Source organism: Oncorhynchus clarkii, chromosome 21, assembly GCF_045791955.1.
Source record: "Oncorhynchus clarkii lewisi isolate Uvic-CL-2024 chromosome 21, UVic_Ocla_1.0, whole genome shotgun sequence".
In the NCBI taxonomy this organism is placed as follows: domain Eukaryota; kingdom Metazoa; phylum Chordata; class Actinopteri; order Salmoniformes; family Salmonidae; genus Oncorhynchus; species Oncorhynchus clarkii.
Genome location: NC_092167.1, coordinates 11,667,694 through 11,681,052, shown reverse-complemented (window position 1 = coordinate 11,681,052; position 13,359 = coordinate 11,667,694). Strand labels below are relative to the sequence as shown.

Sequence of the window (13,359 nt, the reverse complement as noted above, 5' to 3'; positions counted from 1 at the left end):
CCTTGTCAGATAAACAAAACCATAGGTAACATTCCACCAGCGTATCTGCTTCTAATGTGGCGCCTGGTCCAAAGGGGGGAGTGGTTTGGCTTCTGAGTTCTGAAACGGTGTGCGCTGTAAACACTGATTATATGAAACATTAAGAACGCTAACAACCCCCCCCCCCCTCCCCCAACACTGCCTCAATTCGTCAGGGCATATTTTTTATTTATGTATTTATTTCACCTTTATTTAAACCGGTAGGCCAGTTGAGAACAAGTTCTCATTTACAACTGGGACCTGGCCAAGATAAAGCAAAGCAGTGCTACACAAACAACACTGAGTTACACATGGAATAAACAAAAATACAGTCAATAACACAATAGAAAAGTCTATATACAGTGTGTGCAAATTAAGTAAGATTAGGGAGGTAAAGAAATAAATAGGCCGTAGTGGCGAAATAATTACAATTTAGCAAATTAACATTGGAGTGATAATGTGCAGAAGATGAATGTGCAAGTAGAGATACTGGGGTACAAAGGAGCTGAAAAAAAGAATAACAATATAGAGATGAGGTAGTTGGATTAGCTATTTACAGATGGGCTATGTACAGGTGCAATGATCTGTAAACTGCTCTGATAGCTGATGCTAAAAGTTAGCGAGGGAGATATGAGTCTCCACCTTCAGTGATTTTTGCAATTCGTTCCAGTCATTGGCAGCAGAGAACTGGAAGGAAAGGCGGCCAAAGGAGGAGTTGGCTTTGGGGTTGACCAGTGAAATATACCTGCTGGAGCGCATGCTACGGGTGGGTGCTGTTATGGTGACCAGTGAGCTGAGATAAGGCGGGGCTTTATCTAGCTAGACTTATAGATGACCTGGAGCCAGTGGGTTTGGCGACAAATATTAAGCGAGGGCCAGCCAACGAGAGCATACAGGTCGCAGTGGTGGGTAGTATATGGGGCTTTGGTGCCGAAACAGATGATACTGTGATGGACTGCATCCAATTTTCTGAGTAGAGTGTTGGAGGCTATTTTGTAAATGACATCACCAAAGTCAAGGATCGGTAGGATAGTCAGTTTTATGGTGGTATGTTTGGCAGCATGAGTGAAGGATGCTTTATTGCAAAATAGGAAGCCAATTCTAGATTGAATTTTGTATTGGAGATGCTTAATGAGAGTCTGGAAGGAGAGTTTACAGTCTAACCAGACACCTAGGTATTTGTAGTTGTCCACATATTCTAAGTCAGAACCGTCCAGAGTAGTGATGCTAGGCGGGCGGGTGTGGGCAGCGATCGGTTGAAGAGCATGCATTTAGTTTTACTTGCATTTAAGCGTAGTTGGAGGCCATGGAAGGAGAGTTGTATGGAATTGAAGCTTGTCTGGAGGTTAGTTAACACAGTGTCCAAAGAAGGGCCAGAAGTATACAGAATGGTGTCGTCTGAGTGGAGGTGGATCAGAGAATCACCAGCTGCAAGAGCGACATCATTGATGTATACAGAGAAAAGAGTTAGCCCGATAATTGAACCCTGTGGCACCCCCATAGACTGCCAGAGTTCCGAACAACAGGCCCTCCGATTTGACACGGAGAAGTACACTGCTCAAAAAAAGAAAGGGAACACTAAAATAACACATCCTAGATCTGAATGAATGAAATATTCTTATTAAATACTTTTTTCTTTACATAGTTGAATGTGCTGACAAAAAAATCACACAAAAATGATCAATGGAAATCAAATTTATCAACCCATGGAGTTCTGGATTTGGAGTCACACTCAAAATTAAAGTGGAAAACCACACTACAGGCTGATCCAACTTTGATGTAATATCCTTAAAACAAGTCAAAATGAGGCTCAGTAGTGAGGGTGGCCTCCACGTGCCTGTATGACCTCCCTTCAACGCCTGGGCATGCTCCTGATGAGGTGCCGGATGGTCTCCTGAGGGATCTCCTCCCAGACCTGGACTAAAGCATCCGTCAACTCCTGGACAGTCTGTGGTGCAACGTGGCGTTGGTGGATGGAGCGAGACATGATGTCCCAGATGTGCTCAATTGGATTCAGGTCTGGGGAACGGGCGTGCCAGTCCATAGCATCAATGCCTTCCTCTTGCAGGAACTGCTGACACACTCCAGCCACATGAGGTCTAGCATTGTCTTGCATTAGGAGGAACCCAGGGCCAACCGCACCAGCATATGTTCTCACAAGGGGTCTGAGGATCTCATCTCGGTACCTAATGGCAGTCAGGCTACCTCTGGCGAGCACATGGAGGGCTGTGCGGCCCCCCAAAGAAATGCCACCCCACACCATGACTGACCCACCGCCAAACCGGTCATACTGGAGGATGTTGCAGGCAGCAGAATGTTCTCCACGGCGTCTCCAGACTGTCACGTCTGTCACGTGCTCAGTGTGAACCTGCTTTCATCTGTGAAGAGCACAGGGCGCCAGTGGCGAATTTGCCAATCTTGGTGTTCTCTGGCAAATGCCAAACGTCCTGCACGGTGTTGGGCTGTAAGCACAACCCCCACCTGTGGACGTCGTGCCCTCATACCACCCTAATGGAGTCTGTTTCTGACCGTTTGAGCAGACACATGCACATTTGTGGCCTGCTGGAGGTCAATTTGCAGGGCTCTGGCAGTGCTCCTCCTGCTCCTCCTTGCACAAAGGCGGAGGTAGCGGTCCTGCTGATGGGTTGTTGCCCTCCTACGGCCTCCTCCACGTCTCCTGATGTACTGGCCTGTCTCCTGGTAGCGCCTCCATGCTCTGGACACTACGCTGACAGACACAGCAAACATTCTTGCCACATCTCGCATTGATATGCCATCCTGGATGAGCTGCACTACCTGAGCCACTTTTGTGGGTTGTAGACTCCGTCTCATACTACCACTAGAGTGAAAGCACCGCCAGCATTCAAAAGTGACCAAAACATCAGCCAGGAAGCATAGGAACTGAGAAGTGGTCTGTGGTCCCCACCTGCAGAACCACTCCTTTATTGGGGGTGTCTTGCTAAATGCCTATAATTTCCACCTGTTGTCTATTTCATTTGCAAAACAGCATGTGAAATTTATTGTCAATCATTGTTGCTTCCTAAGTTGACAGTTTGATTTCACAGAAGTGTGATTGACTTGAAGTTACATTGTGTTTAAGTGTTCCCTTTATTTTTTTGAGCAGTGTAGTTGGTGAACAAAGTGAGGCAGTCATTTGAGAAAGCAGGGCTGTTGAGTCTGCCGATAAGAATGTGGTGATTGCCAGAGTCGAAAGCCTTGGCCAGGTCGATGAATACAGCTGCACAGTATTGTCTCTTATTGATGGTGGTTATGATATCGTTTAGGACCTTGAGCTTGGCTGAGGTGCACCCATGACCAGTTCAGAAACCAGATTGCATAGCGGAGAAGGTACGGTGGGATTTGAAATGGTCGGTGATCTGTTTGTTAACTTGGCTTTCAAAGACCTTAGAAAGGCAGGGTAGGATAGATATAGGTCTGTAGCAGTTAGGGTCTAGAGTCTCTCCCCCTTTGAAGAGGGGGATGACCGCGGCAGATTTCCAATCTTTGGGGTTCTCGGAAAGAGAGGTTGAACAGGCTAGTAATAGGGGTTGCAACAATTTCGTCAGATCATTTTAGAAAGAGAGGGTCCAGATTGTCTATCCCATCTGATTTGTAGGGGTCCAGATTTGGCAGCTCTTTCAAAACATCAGCTATCTGGATTTTGGTGAAGGATAAATGGGGAGGCTTGGGCAAGTTGCTGTGGATGGTGCAGAGCTGTTGACCGGGGTAGGGGAAAGCATGGCCAGCCGTAGAAAAATGCTTATTGAAATTCTCAATTACCGTAGATTTATCGGTGGTGACGGTGTTTCTTAGCCTCAGTGCAGTGGGCAGCTGGGAGGAGGTGCTCTTATTCTTCATGGACTTTACAGTGTCCCAGAACTTCTTGGAGTTTGTGCTACCGAATGCAAATTTCTATTTGAAAAAGCTAGCCTTTGCTTTCCTTACTGCCCGTTGGTTCCTAACTTACTTGAAAAGTTGCATATCGCGGGGGCTATTCGATGCTAATGCGGTACACCACAGAATGTTTTTGTGCTCGTCAAGGGCAGTCAGGTCTTGAGTGAACCAAGGGCTATATCTGTTCCTGGTTCAAAATATTTTGAATGAGGCATGCTTATTTAAGATGGTGAGGAAAGCACTTTTAAAGAATCACCAGGCATCCTCTACTGACGGAATGAGGTCAATATCTTTCCCGGGCCAGGCCGAATTATAAGCCTGCTCGCTGAAGTGTTTTATGGAGCGTTTGACTGTGATGAGGGGTGGTCGTTTGACTACGAACCCATTACGGACACAGGCAATGAGGCAGTGATCGCTGAGATCCTGGTTGAAGACCGCAGAGGTGTATTTAGAGGGAAGATTGATCAGGATGATATCTGTGAGGGTGCCCGAGTTTACGGATTTGGGGTTGTACCTGGTAGGTTCCATGATAAGTTGGGTGAGATTGAGGGCATCTAGCTTAGATTGTAGGACGGCCGGGGTGTTAAGCGTATCCCAGTTTAGGTCCCCTAACAGTACAAACTGGGGGTAATTGATTCACATATGGTGTCCAGGGCACAGCTGAGGGGGGTCTGTAACAAGCGGTGACAGTGAGAGACTTATTTCTGGAAAGGTGGATGTTTAAAAGTAGAAGCTCTACTGTTTGGAAACAGACCTGGATAGCATGACAGAACTCTGCAGGCTGTCACTGCAGTAGATTGCAACTCCACCCCCTTTGGCAGTTATAGTTGAGGATGGAAATTTCAGAATTTTTGGTGGTCATCCTGAGCCAGGATTCAGACACGGCTAGGACATCAGGGTTGGCAGAGTGTGCTAAAGCAGTGAAAAAAACACACGTAGGGAGAGGAGGCTTCTGATGCATGAAACCAAGGCTTTTACGGTTAGAGAAGTCAACAAATGATAGCGCCTGAGGAATTGGAGTGGAATTGGGGGCTACAGGGCCTGGGTTAACCTCTACATTATCCTACTCTTATACCCTTATCCTACTCCTCCTCTGTTCCTCTGGTGATGTACAGGTTAACCCAGGCTAAAGGCTATAAGAACTGGTTGTCTAGTGCTTTGGGGACAAAGAATAAAATAAGCAGATTTCTGGGTGTGGTAGAATAGATTCAAGGCATAATGTACAGACAAGGGTATGGTAGGATGTGAGTACAGTGGAGATAAACCTATGTGTTGCATGATGATGAGCGAGGTTTTGTCTCTGGAGGCATCAATTAACATAAGTGAGGTCTCCGCATGTTTGTGGGGCGGGACGAAAAATCGATCTAAGGCATTTTGAGCAGGACAGGTCTCTACAGTGAAATAAAGCAATAAAAACTAGCCAAGACAGCAGTAGACAAGGAATTTTGATATTTGAGAGAGGCATAAAGCAATCACAGGTGTTGATCGGAGAGCTAAGACAACAATGGGTAAATGGCGAAGAAAGGGCAGAGCGGGTCAGTTAGACACATACAGGACCTGGGTTCGAGGCTGGGGCCGACAGGTTAACAAAATGAGGTACCGTGTTATTGAAACTGTCCAGGGGGCATCAGCTGTTTAGCTGAGTGATCATAGGGTCAAAAGAGTAGCAATAGGTGAGTCAGGGTGCTGTACGGTATTCACTACAACGCTGGGCGAGCAGGTGGCACAGCATTCAGAAAAAGCTAACGGGCCGGGGCTAGTAGATGGTTCTGTAGATTCGGCGATATCATAACAGAATAGCCTGTTGAGTCCACATCGGGTGATCACGTCGGCAGTCCAGTCGTGATGGATCGGCGGGGCTCTGTGTCAACAATAAAGGGTCCAGGCCAATTGGCAAAGGAGGTAATTGTAGCCCTAGAATTAGTTGGTATATGAGCCTAACTCGAGGCTAGCTCGTGCTTGCTTCGGGACAGAGGCGTTAGCTAACAGTAGCCACTCGTTTGCAACTAGCTAGCAGCTAGCTAGGAGTAATGATCCAGTGTAATGATCAAGAGCGGCAGGAATCCGGTGATATGGTAGAGAGAAGCAGTCCGATATGCTCTGGGATTGATATCGCGCTGTGCAAGACTGGCAGGTGTTGTCCGAGCTAGGGCTGGCTGATGCCGGGGGGCGGGGGGAAGTTGAGGACCGCTAGCCGTAGCAGACTACTAGCTAGTTAGCTGGCTAGCTCCTGATGGAAGTTCCAGTTATAAGGAATAAAAATAGCAGATCTGTACCACATTGAGTGAGGCAGGTTGCAGGAAAGTATATTTAGTTCGTAGATAGAAGTGAGATTAAGATATATATATACGAAAAAAGACTGGCTATTTACAAGGGATAAGACAAAGACAGAAAAACACGTCCTACTGCGCCGCCATCTTGGATTGAGAATATACTCTACAAGGTGTCGAAAGCATTCCACTGGGATGCTGGCCCAAGTTGACTCCAATGCTTCCCACAGTTGTCAAGTTGGCTGGATGTCCTTGTTGTGGTGGATCATTCTTGATACACATGGGATATTGTTGAGTGTGAAAAACCCTGCAGCGTTGCAGTTCTTGACACAAACCGGTGTGCCTGGCACCTACTACAGTACCATACCCCGTTCAAAGGCACTTAAATATTTTGTCTTACCCATTCACCCTCTGAATGGCACACATACACAATCCGTCTCAATTGTCTCAAGGCTTAAAATATTTTTTGGGCCTCCTTAGTGGCGCAGTTGTCTAAGGCACTGCAGTGCTTGAGGCGTCACTACAGATCCGGGTTCAATCCCGGGCTGTGTCGCAGCCGGCAGTGACCGGGAGACCCCTGAAGCGACACGCAATTGGCCCAGTAATTACTTAAAAATCATACAATGTGATTTTCTGAATTTTTGTTTTAGGTTCCGTCTCCCATAGTTGAAGTGTACCTATGATAAAAATCACAGACCTCTACATCATTTGTAAGTAGGAAAACCTGCAAAATTGGCAGTGTATCAAATACTTGTTCTCCCCACTGTATACACATGTAGCTACAGTATATGGTTTTGCAAAACAATTATGTTTTGATTGTGGTACTGTATGTGCAAATGATTTTAAAGAAAATCGTTCTAGAGTATAACGACATGAATAAGACACATACCCCATTGTGTTGTCCAACACCTTAACAACCCTCATTTCCATTTGTTATTTGCACCTGTCAGTCCAGCAAAGCTTGAGAATCTTTTCTTTAAGGCAGGCACTTTCTCCTCCCTGCCTAGACAGTTTTCAAAATGCATTAAAATAAGGTTCCCTGCTTAGATGTAATGTTCTTTAAGCTGTTCAGAAGTTTGGTTGTATAGCCTGAGACAATATTTTCAGAGGGTATCACCTTTGTTGATCAAGATTACAAGTCTGTAAATCAGGTTAACCAGATTAATATTTATCCTTTACAAGACTGCTGCCAGCTAAAATAGGTCATTGGCTGTAGTCTTTTCATTTTTTCCAGTTGAATTCTTAGGCCTCACCTTTTGAAATGTCAATTGTGTACTCCTAATATGACTGAGAGCCTCCAGAGTAACAGATAGGGATATTTAGCAGCTTTGCAAGGAGACATAGATGGAGAATGCTGGAACGCAAAAATAGGCCTATTGTGGAACTTATATTAGGGATGCCTTCTGGGATTTCAGACATTTAATGGGCTGTCTCGCACACAAAGGCTGTCAGATTGCAAACCCTTAAATTCCTTCTTTAAAGAAAAATGTGCATGTGATTTATGAGTGGGAGAACATTGTCATGAATGATATATTTGGCCATGGATAGATGGGAAGACCGACACAGACTGACTGACTCGAAAAGCTGTTGACTTTACCATGAAAGGTATTGTCTGTAACAAAGCCTGTACATTGATTTCCTTTGACGAGGTAGTCTTTAATGCAGTAATCTGTTTAATAGTCCCGCCAACGCCTCAGTATAAAATGTTGCCCTTTATCTTACCGGCTTTGCCACACAATAAATCATGAACATTATATTCTTGTCCGACATCAAACCTGTCAATTACAAAGCTTCACTGAATTCCTTTTAATGCATTTATTCTCTCCATTTACATTATTGTAGTTCTGTCCTTGATGCTGGACTTGTCTATTGTCACAGAAATGCTTTAGCATTTAGCCTGAGGGAACGCACACAAGAATCTGCATTTCATATTTTTGTATTGACATTTAACAGGTACCTTTTTAAAGGTCCTTATATTTACCTAAGAACTTATGGGTAAATATACATACGTGTCAAACTTAAACTACAACTCGGCTTTTAATGTGAACTTTTATTAAGCATGCCTTCTGGGATTTCTGAAATTTGAATGGGCTGCGAAGCGCCAAAGGCTTTCAGATCGCAAACACCCATAAATTCCTTTTTAAACAATGTGCATGTGATTTATGCTACTGCGCTTTTCCTCTTTTCCTGAAGTCACACAAAGCTATAGGCTTCAATAACTTGTTGACATTTATGTTGAGCATGTTTTGCTACAGTAGTGGGAAGTAATATTTGACAGTGTAGATGATATTATAAATACCTCAAGGGCAACTCGTAATAAGACTAAGTATTTAGCATATTAAAATGTTTATCTTACTCCATAAAGATAATTAGCAATATGACAGAACACTATAGTTCAGTTACAGTAATAAGCAATGAAGAAATGTCTGAGAATGGAATTCGAAATATAAGTGTATTTTACTACTTTGGAAAATGAATGGATTCACATACTAGGCATAAAGCTGAAGTTACAAGGCAATACTGACATTAACAAATCATTATTCTATGCATGATCAGAGAGGGAAGGAGAGAAATCATAGCCTGAAAGGCCATGCCCCAGAAATCTATGGGGTAGAGAAAGAAGGAAAGAAAGAGGGAGTATCTCACTACAGCAGGTCAGGAAGAAAAAAAGAGAAAGAACAATGAATCTTACTCTTTTTTTTTTTAAAGCGTCTGAGTTGTTTAGATTCTAAATCTGAGTTGGCCAATAGTATTACTATTAAGTTAACCTCCAATCAGATATCAGATCTATATGATGTGAACTCTGCTTCTCAGAGGTGAGACAATGGGGGTTGGAGAAATACAACTGAGAATGTTGAATTCCTAAGACAACACAGAGGAGATTCTTGCCTTTGGTTGTTAAAGTGACTTCGGGGGCTGAGCTGCCCTACTGCCTACTATTAAAAGGCAGTTGGCTAACGTGTTAGCAAGATATCAATGTGCATGATATCTAACAAAGCAGAGTGAAGGTAGGAAAACGTATGAAACGTGGATACAATGGTGACTTTTTCAAATCATCCTACGGAGGTTCATCCAGGTCAGCTTTTACATTTCTTTACATTATCGGAAAGAGCAGATTCTAAGGTTTCTAACATACAATCACTTACAAACTCTGGAAAATGAGGGCATGGCCTCTGTTTCAAAATAGAACTTGTTTGTTACGTGGCAGCGTTTCCATGCGTTACCGTGTCACTCAAGTTGCGGGAAAATATTATTGATATTTGATTGTTACAGTATATTCCATTATATTATTACTATAAAATGTGTTGCCTGTGATCAGAGCAGGGGAATGTAAGTACGTCTTCTCTGTTTTAATTAACAAAATAGCCAACTATTAATTTAATCTACATGGCACAGCCATGTATCCTGCAGGCTGCATAGACCAGTAACATAATTAAACAAAAAAATATGCTATTTCATTCCTTTGAAAATGCATTTTATTAGTCTTATGGTTCTTAGCACCTGCCTAAACCAAAGTAATCATAGATTTCTTTGTGATGGTGTATATTCAATGGATTTATCAAAATAGACGCCCACCCACATCTGCATACCCCTACTCCCTCAATCACCGGTGCCGGCATGTGCACAGTATATATAAATGGTTTATGCCCCCCAAAAACGTTTTTTACAGGTAACATAGACATATCACACAGGATTTACAGTATCTAAGACAGACACACACACACACACACACACACACACACACACACACACACACACACACACACTCCTGTCTGAGCAATATAGAGGTATTTTTCAGTTGGATTGTTTTCTATTGTTAAGATCCCGTTGTACATCTCTTTCTTCCATCATATGTATTCCTATGAAATAAAAAGAACGCCAACTGCCCCTACCCTGGCTTCATGAAAGACACAACTCTGCACTGACTTAGCTGTCAGCCTCCTAAAGTCTAAATTCAGAGACTGGCTACCCCCTGACCGGAAGCAGGAACACCAGCAGCCAAAACAAACGGACTATTACCAAAGTCTAGAACAGAAAGGTACATGACAAAACCAATCCATGTTTCTGCCCATTGATTAATGAGTCACTTTAAGACCACAAGACATTATTGCATTTTTTTTGTTGATGTTACTCGTTTGTTTATTTTGTTGCTGTTATACATTAATATGTTGTATGCTCATGGATTTCTGTTTGTATTGACTTCTATATGAGTGTTATCAATAGAACTTGAAACCAAAAACAATGTAAACATAAGAGCTGGGAATGTAACATGAATACAGCTCCTTCATACTCCTCCTCTGCTTTTTTGAGGCCTGTCTGTTCTCTGTAATAGTGTCTCTTAGGGCCGCAGCAGAGGTAGTTAAGCAAGATAAATAGAGCCCACAGCCCCATAATGCAATGCTGTGAAGTATCCTCACTTAAATTTCATTAACCTTGTCTCAGCAACTCCCAGCCCGGGATGCAAGACGGCACACAGGGAAGCAACCGCCGCACGGTGGACTGTTAATGTGATGAATGCAAACTGGGAGAATATCTGAGAACAAGTTATTTTTTTCAACGTGACACGCAGCAGCAGTGTCATGTTTCTCTCTCGCACAACTCTCGACAGAACAGCCAGGCAAGCCTCAGAGTCCTTGACTCCCTTGGTATTCGTGGAGTCGTGCAGAGCAGCACACAGCTCCGTAAAAGGGCTGACAGACGCTCACATTTAAGCCAGTATTGTTGTGCAACCATTGTGTGTGTTTTATACAACCCAGATGAAGACACTTTCAGGTATGCATGCATGTTGGTTTGTGAGCATGAAGACATTAATTCCGTTCTCTGCAAGCTAATGGACGATAAAGTACATCTTGTTTTGTCCAGTCAAATATCTATTTGATCAGTGCATTGCATGCGAGAGCTCTGTACAACATGCGAGCTGCTGTAATCTACTACTCCCTTGATCATGTGTTTATAAATCCCAGGGTTTATAGGAAAACATTTGCTATGTTCACTAACCTTTTGGATCTGATTTGATCTTATCACTATGGAAATATACAGGCAACTGCCAAAATAAACGAAACACTCGAGTAAATGAGGGATACAAAGTACTGTATATTGAAAGCAGGTGCTTCCACACAGGTGTGGTTCCTGAGTTAATTAAGCAATTCACATCCCATCATGCTTAGGTTTATGTCTAAAAATGCCCAGTTGCCCATTATTTTGGCTACTATGGCTAGAAGAAGAGATCTCAGTGACTTTGAAAGAGGGGTCTCAAAGAAGCATAGATAATTTAAAGGGGTGTGTGTGTGTGTGTGTGTGTGTGTGTGTGTGTGTGTGTGTGTGTGTGTGTGTGTGTGTGTGTGTCTGTCACCAGATCTTAACCCAATTGAACACTTATGGGAGATTCTGGAGGGGCGCCTGAGACAATGTTTTCCACCACCATCAACAAAACACCAAATGATGGAATGTCCCGTGGAAGAATCGTGTTGCATCCCTCCAATAGAGTTCCAGACACTTGTAGAATCTACGCCAAGGCGAATTGATGCTGTTCTGGCGGCTTGCGGTGACCCAACACCCTATTAACACAATTTATGTTGACGTTTCCTTTATTTTGGCAGTTACCTGTATGTGGCTGGTGTACACAGAATGCATTATTTAGTGTTTCTCATACTAACACAAGGTGAAAAACAACAGTTGACAGTAAAGTCCTGTGTCAGTGCCTCTTTCATAAAGCTGTCAGCAGTGTTTCCACCATAGAGGAGGATATAAGCATAATCATCCCAAAGCCCAAGGACATGAATAGATTGATATCGAAAGCCAGAGCCTCTAGGAACAACTGTAGTCAATTCATAAAACATAGTACTTTACACACTACACTTACAGATTTGCATTTAGACAACCATTTGAAGTGCTCTGTGGAAGTTCTGTACCATACAAAATTATTTTGATTTCTCTATAGTAAGAAACCTACGTCTTATGTATTTGAAGCCCTAAAGCCTCTGAGTAAGTGTGATTCCTTTGAAGTTCTTCCAGAGTTTTATTAAGGGACCTTTCTGGTTCTACTGTCAGGGAGACGGCTACAGTAGGGACTAAGGTCCACCACCGGCACCAACTAAACCACACTCTCTGATCGAGTGGAGGAGAGGCAGAGATCCTCAAGCACACCAGAAGAGTTTCACTGTTCAGGGCCTGAGGGGATGAATAGATATCCATCCTTAGTGTGTATGCATCTCTGGTCCTGACCTTTTTGTGTGTGTTTTTTTAACACAATTTTTGTACCATAGGGGATCAGTGGGGGCCTCGCCAATGTATGGACCTTTAACTCTAAGATTATACTAGAATGGGAAACATGATTAACGTGTGCACCGCGCGTTACACAACTGGTTGTATGCATGGTGCAACTGGAGGCTGTGTGGTGATAGGTAAGCTATTAGATTCAGAGGAGCTATCTATATCAGTTCAGCAGTAGAGGTTCAAGAAGGTTTATACACAACCTACAGGCTTTCTGGAATAGCTACTCCTGATGATTCTCTGCTGATGATGACGCAATGCTATTTTGTTGTCGTGTCTCTGTTGCACACAACCACCTGCCCCTGGACTGTATGTGTGTGAGCGTAAGTGTGCGTCTGTACGTGTACGTCTGTCTGCGCGTGTGTTTTTGTCTGCACCCAAGGCAGATTCATGAGGAAAGGTGGGCTTTGTGTCAGGCAGTGAGCTTTTCAAGCTGATTATTTTAAGTCTCCTCTGTGAATTTCACAATCTGGACACAAGTGTTGAATACAAAAATGCTGACTAAACAGTTTCATAACTCAAGCTACAGAGCATCAATTTCCTGCGGCATAGTATTCATCCTAACAAACATATCCGCCTCTGATGTGTATGATAGACTTCCCTTGCCTTTGTTCATGTATTCCTTAGCAATTAGAAATGGCCCTCCCCCTGACATAGCCCACCAGTATGTAATATACTTGTACAAAAGAACCCTGGGCCTTTTTGTTGTCTGAGTATCCCCTTCCTCTGACATGGCTCTCCTTTGTTTTCCTAGGATACTCCAAGATCCGGGAGTGGCCACCACCAGAGGTGAGAAACCTTCCATATTACTTCTGTTGAGAATGAGGGTGTGTATTATTGTTTCTGGTATGGTGGGAGGGAATGTAGTGATTAAGTGAAGAAACAGAGCACCTGGAAGACCAGG

At 43.5% G+C, this 13,359-nt stretch overlaps 1 protein-coding gene across 4 annotated transcripts in view; it reads left to right on the top strand.

Moving 5' to 3' along the window:
* Positions 1–13,359, top strand: part of LOC139378530 (PRKC apoptosis WT1 regulator protein-like) — a 79,875-nt gene that overhangs the window by 53,825 nt on the left and 12,691 nt on the right. For all 4 annotated transcript variants that reach the window (XR_011628305.1, XM_071120787.1, XM_071120786.1 and 1 more), the window contains exon 4: positions 13,210–13,244. Coding sequence is in view for 3 of the 4 variants with exons in the window: in XM_071120787.1 (XP_070976888.1) it covers positions 13,210–13,244 (35 nt within the window). In the remaining variant the exon portion in view is untranslated. The remainder of the gene's footprint in view (positions 1–13,209; positions 13,245–13,359) is intronic.